This window comes from Glycine soja, chromosome 11 (genome assembly GCF_004193775.1).
Source record: "Glycine soja cultivar W05 chromosome 11, ASM419377v2, whole genome shotgun sequence".
NCBI lineage: Eukaryota > Viridiplantae > Streptophyta > Magnoliopsida > Fabales > Fabaceae > Glycine > Glycine soja.
Window position 1 is genome coordinate 32846001 of NC_041012.1, and position 7702 is coordinate 32853702.

The window sequence follows — 7702 nt, forward strand, 5'->3', positions numbered from 1 at the left end:
ATGACCCAGCTTTTAAACGAAGAATCACACAAATCGCCAATGGCATTTGCGATTTCAAATCAACGCAAATCGCCAATGGCATTTGCGATTTCTATTGCAAACCTGCAGATTCTGCACTGCACTGCTCCTAGGCTGTTGCACTGCTCCGACGGGACGTGACATAACAGGCTCAAATCGCCAATCACATCAGCGACTCCAGTGTGGCAGGCTGAAATCGCCAATGAGCTTGGCGCGTCCCCCAGCCCTTGCCACGTGTCGATCATGCACGAAGTCGCCACTCCAACTGGCGTGTTGCATGCCACGTGTCCACTTCTGCCCTAAATCATCACTCCCACTTGCGACTTGCATGCTGGCTACGTGCAAAAACAGCACTTGCTGGGAAAATGTTTGAAAACGACACCATTTTGAGAAATAGTTTGTAAATGAGCCTCAAACTGGGAAATTTGCCTTATTAAATTCTCTTCATGTTTCAATCATGCATGTATAAAACAAGTGCAAATATGATCATTAAGGAAACATCAATTAAAGTAGTAGCAAAACACATTCCGTACGTAGTGTGTGTTTGTGTGTGGAGTAATGGAGCATAAAGATGTTCGAAGTCCGAGGTTCTCGCTATTCCATCTTATAAAAGTGGTTTATAAAGGAAACAAAGATTTCATTAATCAGGCATCCATTCACAAAACTACTTCTATTGTTTCACCCAGCTACACGAAGAATCAGCCTCGAACAAGTTACCATGCTCCTCATCATGACCACCCTTTTTGCTCCTCCTCAGCATAGCATCCCACTACTGCCACTACTCCTCAGCCTCTTTATGGTATTAGTAAACTTATAGAGTAATTTTATGACTTAAATGTGTTTAAGATACTTGATAAATGATTGATTTTTATTGAGTCCCTAACATGTCATCATTTAACTCACGGTAAAATTCAAAATATATTAGCAAAAGGAATGTTAGTAACACTTTTTTTCCAACCGTCTCTATGTGATTGACTGTAATTTGTTGATAATCATTAATTTTGGTGAATCTCATATTTAAATTAAAAGATATAATCATTAATGATAATTGATACCTCACCAAAATTGTTAATTCATCTTTAACAAATTTTAATCATCATAGAGTGTGTTGAAAAGAATGCAGATAATCTTTAGGGAAAATGATTGTTATAAGTTTGTAATAGAAAAGGAATGGCAAAATGTTGTGCACAGTAGGATTTTGGCCCTAAAACGAGCGACAAATTAAAAAGGATCTCAAAGAAAGATTTCTTTGTATATTAACAAGGAAATGCAATAGCTAAATGAATCGCCAGTTATAGTGGTATTAGGTTATTTTTAAAATATTAGTTTTTAATATTCAATTAATAATTAAAATATATATATATATATATATATATATATATATATATAAGGAGTTCTAAAAAATATATTTTGTATTTTTTTAATTTCAGGTTGTAAGAAAAAACTAAAAAACATGTATTATTTTTAAGTTCAGAAACTAAATTACACTATCCAAGAACTAAAAATATATTTTATCCTTCAATAATTAATCACTTATTGATGGTGTAATTTGATAATAGAATAGTTCCCTCTGCTGGGGCAAATGCAGAGGATTCAGCTGATGAGGGCTAAAAGAATATGTTAAGTATATCACAATGCACAATGTGACTATTGTACTTAATTACTACAAGATATAGTGTAATGATAATTTATTATAAATTCCTCTGTACGTTGTTTTGTTGTTACTAACAGGCGGGCATAATAAAGAGGAAACATCTCAAGATCCATTGTTTCTAAGGCCTAACCAACAACGGATAATTTTAGCTTTATGTTTAATATATAGCCACCAAACTAATGCCAGTGGCTTAAAATAAATCTGTATTCAAGAAACACTCAATCGTATGAGCATTCTGTTATTTTGTTTTGCTGGCTTAAGTGGTGTGATAGTGAATGTGTGCTTTTTGTGGCAGTAATCTTGAATAACTATGCCAGTATTTCTGCTGTACAACAAGTGACTCAGCCGACTCAGCCTACGTTGATTGCTTTTTATTTTTGGTCTTTGAAATTATCAATGTTCAATAACTATAGAAACTCTACTACATTAGACTTAAACATGCTGTTAAGTATATGGACCCTCTTGAAAGCTTGAACAAAAAAGGAGAGAGAAATTACAATCAAATATCAATTTCTATTATACTTTGAATAACTTATTGTTCAAATTGACAAATTGGTGCCATTCTCAGTTTGAGTTGGATTCCGAGATTCATATGAAAGTTGGTATCAGAACTTTTTGGCAGAAGACGGTAATTTTACTTCCTTTCACCCACAAGATACAAGACATGAAGACATGGAGAGAAGAAAGCATTAACCTAAGAATCCAGTACAAGTGCATCAATATTTCGTTTTCCTCCAGGGCCTTTGGTATACCATGATGAAACATAGTCTCCATAAACAACATCACGGTATTTAGCCGGCGATGAGTCGTTTATCAGTTCAGAAGCAGGGGAGATCTTGGCTGTCTTAGCAGGGTCATGAAATGTTGCCACAGAGAGCCTTGCTCTATCAGGATTAGTAATTGCCCTATGCTCACAGCTCCTGTACTTTCCATTGGTTATAATCTGGTGCCAAAAGAATTTTCTGTTAGTTGAAAACTTGCAATACAAAACAAGTCTGGTTGAATTAAACCTAACATTTATTTAACTTTAAGAATGAATGGTCGGGCTATCAGGAAAACATAAATAAATCACAAATCATCAGAATCCCCACTGTTAAGCTGCCACGTTGTAGAAAACTGAATACCATATTTACAAGTAAAGTGGCAATAGTAAAAAGAAACATTATTCTCCATGACACAGGGGTAGTAATGGTGCCAATTTAGCTGAAAGTTGCAACTCAATGAATAAAAAGGAGATACCGCCATTTTAACCAGTTCCAAATGATCACTATCGTTATGTAAAGAAAACACAATATCTCTTTTCCACGCATATTTTTGCTCCTTACCCATTACCCAATTCACCATTGAAGTGAAACAGCTTGCAATATTGCATATAATATTCGGTAAATCATAATTTGCCCATTGAATTTATTGTCCAAATCAAAGTTCAATACACCTAAAAACTAATATTTTACACCCCCTTGAATGCCCTTGAAGACCCAAAAAAAACACTGCAGTTGTTATTAATTCAGTTAAAACTGGCCAGAAACCAGTCATTTAAAACAATTGCAGAGAACTTATACTATACCATACTCGTGCCACACATTTGCTCCCTATACCCATTTGACCATGCTCAATAATTTTAAAATTTTGAAAATATGCCTTCCCATAAAAGCTTCAAGCAGCTGGTTTTTAAACTCTTAAAGCACTCTAAATAAATGGCAATACAACAGAAAAACTCTAAATCACTTATTTCATATTAGAAGAATGCAAACAACACACTCTCTTCTAACACTCTTTCATCTATTAGTTGAAATTCATGCTGCTCTCACTAGTTTAGGAATAAAACCCACCAAATGAAAACTGTGACCCAGTGAAACACAGGAGAATTTCATCCATCAATAATGCACATGTTAGAAACAAAGTGTTTTTTTTTTCACCATGACGTTAGTTCAAAGTATTCATCAACTTTGCCGACGACTAATCTTCGCCGGAGAATCTGGCTGGCAACCTTTAATAGGATCTCCCCTCCTAACCGCGTTTTTTCCATCCACAAATGTTTGAGAGTTTGTTACTAGCATTCTTCTTTTTTAGGTACTATGGTATTGTTTTGCAACCAGAATTAGAGTTTCATCTCAGTGATCAACGCAGCAAAGGTTTGAATTAAAACGCTAATACAAATTACCAAGATAAAACTTCAATTCTGATTAGAAAACAGCAACAAAAACATTCAAGGAACCATTTTTTTTTTATTGCAACACAAAACCAAATGTTCAACTCAACTGAATATCCATATTGCATTGTAAATTTGTAACAAACCAAAAGGGGTGTTCCTATTTACCTCAGTTTGGTCAGCCAATAGAACAAGAACAGCATCTGACAAAGGCTGAACAGTGACCCACTTGTCACTACCCTTGAGAACCTGAAGACCCCCCACATCATCCTGAATCAGAAGCGTGATTGCTCCCATATCAGAATGCGATTGCAACCCGAGAGTAAGATCCGGTTCGGGGCACGGAGGGTAATAACTAATCGTAATGTTCTGATAAAACTCCCCAACAGCATCTTCAATGCACGAAGCTCGCAACCCAAGACTCTCCGAAATCAAAGCCAGCAACTTTTGCGCCAGAACATTCATCTCGTCGCTGTACCTCGCCACCAGCTCACGGTAATCGGAGGGAGACTCCGGCCACCGGGTAGGGTTCCGGCGAGAGAGGGGGAGCGTGTGGTGGTCGAAGTAATCCCTCCAATCGAGGACCTGAACGGCGCCGTTTTGATCGGAGGTTGTTGTTGTTGTTGTTGTTGCGAGCATTTTGCTGCCGTAGCCCTCGGAGGCGGCGGCGGCGGAGCAGGAGTAGCGGAGCTTGTCCGGCATGGGGGTGTCGGAGAAGAAGGACAGGCCGGCGCGGCGGAGGGAGGCGAGGAGGGAAGGGGGGACGCCGTGGTTGGTGACGTGGAAGGCGCCCCAGTGGCGGCAGGCGCGTGCGATGGAGTCGCGGGTGGAGGCGCGTTGGGTGGGGTCGAAGGAGCAGAGGTCGATGACCGGAATGGATTCGGAGTCGGAGTCGGATTCGGGTGGGGCGTGACGGATGGGTCGGGTTTGAGGAGGTTGGATGTATTGGGGTGGGACCCGGGAGAGACCCGATTGGGCGAGGGATTGCACCCTCGTCGTCATGATGGCTTCGTCGCTTACTACTTGCATTGGAAAAGAACGATCAATGATGGAATGAAACTGAAAACCGGAAAGGAACGTATTAGTGTCTATGGTTTGGTATTGTTGTAATGTACACTTAATTTATTTAGCATTATCTCAAGAGACTATAATAAAAATTTAATATATTACTATTATTTCTTTAATTTTAATTCTATTTAAAAATAGTACAAACAAGATCTAAGAATTTATGTCTATCAACATGATGTGACATTCCTCAACAAAAGATGTAGCAGGTTTTTTTTAGGTTTCATGTTATTTTTTATCAATTAAATTATATAATTATTTTATTTTTATACATTATGTTTAAAATGTTGAATTTTAATATTTTTTTTTCAATGCAGTGGAAATGGCATCATCAAAGGAGAAGCAAATGGAGGATGAGTTGTGGTACCCAATTATGGTGGTGGAGCAAGTTTGCTCGGTGGTAGACGAGACTGACTTGTTCAAACTCTGAGTGCTTTGAGATCAGGAAGCAGGTAGATCACGTCTGAGTTGCACGGTGACCTTGGGCCAGCCTTCTTTAGATCAAGATATGGAGCTTCGATGCCAAGTGTTTTGCTAGATTTGCATCTACCATCATTGTCGTTGATTTCTTTGTTGGTCTTCAAATCCCTAACTTCCTTGCTCTCCTTAGCAACCATTTTTGTGTTCCTCACTCACAAAACAAAATCCAGAGCCCTTTGCAATGATGATTTAGGTGCGAAGAGACCCCTTCTACCTTGTCTTCCTCGACTGCTATGACAGTCATGCATCCCTCGCCTCCGCCATCACAAATCATTGTTGAGATCTTTATTTTTTTTGGTAATGTAAGACAAACAAAGGAAAAGGAGAAACACAACAATCACAACTTTGGGTAAGTTATTAACATCGAGATTTTGCTAAGATATAGGTGGGAGGAGATTATATTATTAGTGGTTTATAATATAAAATAAAGATAATAATGATTTTTAGTCATCACTATTTTAAATCAATTGTTCTCAAATTAAAAACTCTAGCGGAGTTTAAAGTTCTTAATGGAAATGAGAAAAAGTACCAAAATTACACTTTTAAAAATATAAAGGACCAAAATTGAATGGTTTAAACTTAATGTATTAAAACGAAATAAATATGAAACTTAATGGACCAAAAGTAACATTAAGTTTTTTTTAAGGAGGGTCAAAAGTTCAAATATTAAACTCTCCTATGAAAAAAGCCTTTTTTTTAGGCATCAATGATAGAAAAACAAAAGAAAATTTGAATTTATGTTAAAAATTTGATCATCAATAATATGTAATGTACAATTGAAGTTGACTAATCTATTCGTGAGATTATTTGCTTCCCTAAAGACATGTTGTCATTGAATAGAGTTCTTAAATTAAGCATTTGAATGATATGGATTAAGGGTGTGTTTAGTTCCAATGGGTGAATTTAGAGTTGCAATTGATTTGGGCTGAATTGGGGTGGATATTATGGATTGGGTTGTTTGGTAGGTTAATTGTAGGTGAAAGTTTTGAAAATAACATGGGTCTCATGGCCTAAAACTTTTTCCCCAAAATAAGATGAAATGGAGTTAAAGTGTTGGCTGAAGTGGGTTGTAACCTTGTTTAATTAGCTTAATAGTGCACGAAGAATAAGTCTTAATAACATTTTTTTAGAATCTCCTAATAAGAGCAATCCTTAGACCAAGAAATAACCTCCACACACACCCAAAGTTTAGCATGAGGGATTGAACAAGATCCCAATTAGATGCATAAACAATCATAAAATAAGCATCAAAATCTTGAATTACACTGTCATAAATCATAAGCAGCTTGCCAAGACACGCTATTAAAGGAGTCATCCGAAATTATCTTAATACAATCCTTAGGAAGAGTCTACATTTGATATTAAGGTTCAATGTCTAATCTTGAAAGTCTACATAAAAATTGAAGGACTTAGCATTAATTAAGATGTGTTGTGCACTTGAACCAAGATTTCATGACTAACAATGGATGAATGAATAGACTTGTTTACAAACACATGATTGTTCTTAATTCTCCAAATATGGTTAATGGTGACTCCAAAAATAGTGGCTAGAGGTACAACTTGTAAGTTAGAAGTAATCCATTGTCAGGGATGAATCTAGGGGGCAAGTAGGGCCTTGGTGCCCTCCCTCCCATAGGATCCTATATGTATATATGAGAAAAAAATAAGAAGAATAAAATATAAAAAATAGTGTTTTTTTCTAGTTGATCATATATCTTATTTTACTTATAAAACTAAAAATAAATATTTTTAAACTTATTATTTATTGGAAGTTAGGTATCTAAATAATTGTATTAAAAAATTGATCTCTTTTTAATAGACTTTTGGATCCGTCCATGTCCATTGGATCTTAAATTCTAAAAAAAAGAAACATGAGGGAGATTAATGTCATCTAAAGTTGTTTGGTGTGTGAGTAGTATCTGAGAGCTTGTAAGCAAGTCTCTACATACTTGCTACCAACATGGTAGTTAAAAAATAAAATATACAACTAAAGATAAAAGTATAGTGTTTGAGAAATTATTTTTTGAGTTAATTGTTGAATCAAATTAAATTTGAATTTTAAATTAAGAAGTATGCATGGAAGAAATAAAAAGTTAAATGTTCAATATATGATATTAGGACAAGACATGTGACTTAATGAAAGTGATAATCGTTGAGGCAAAGTCCGTTATGGAGATGAAGTTTTGATGATAACAAACTAGAAGGAAGTAAAGTCCTAAGTATGGATGTTCATATTTGATCAGACTAAAAACATCGCAAATCGATAAAAAAATAAATGAAAATTGATTTTCGATTAGTCTTTGCAAAATCAAACCAATCAAAACCAAATAATA

At 36.0% G+C, this 7702-nt stretch overlaps 1 protein-coding gene across 1 annotated transcript; it reads right to left on the minus strand.

The window, feature by feature from the left end:
* Positions 1–2022: 2022 nt before the first annotated feature.
* Positions 2023–4925, minus strand: LOC114373511 (probable 2-oxoglutarate-dependent dioxygenase ANS). Its single transcript, XM_028330989.1, has 2 exons — positions 3993–4925; positions 2023–2615 (listed from the first exon to the last, which is right to left on the minus strand). The coding sequence occupies exons 1-2, from the start codon at positions 4851–4853 to the stop codon at positions 2367–2369; spliced, it is 1110 nt and encodes a 369-aa protein (XP_028186790.1). The 5' UTR covers positions 4854–4925; the 3' UTR covers positions 2023–2366.
* Positions 4926–7702: the final 2777 nt, after the last annotated feature.

Excerpts from the sequence above, each read along its gene's own strand:
- LOC114373511 (XM_028330989.1), bottom strand. The coding sequence starts at position 4,853 with ATGCAAGTAGTAAGCGACGAAGCCATCATGACGACGAGGGTGCAATCC. Across the intron at positions 2,616-3,992 it reads TATTGGCTGACCAAACTGAG|ATTATAACCAATGGAAAGTA; the intron begins GTAAATAGGAAC and ends TTTTGGCACCAG.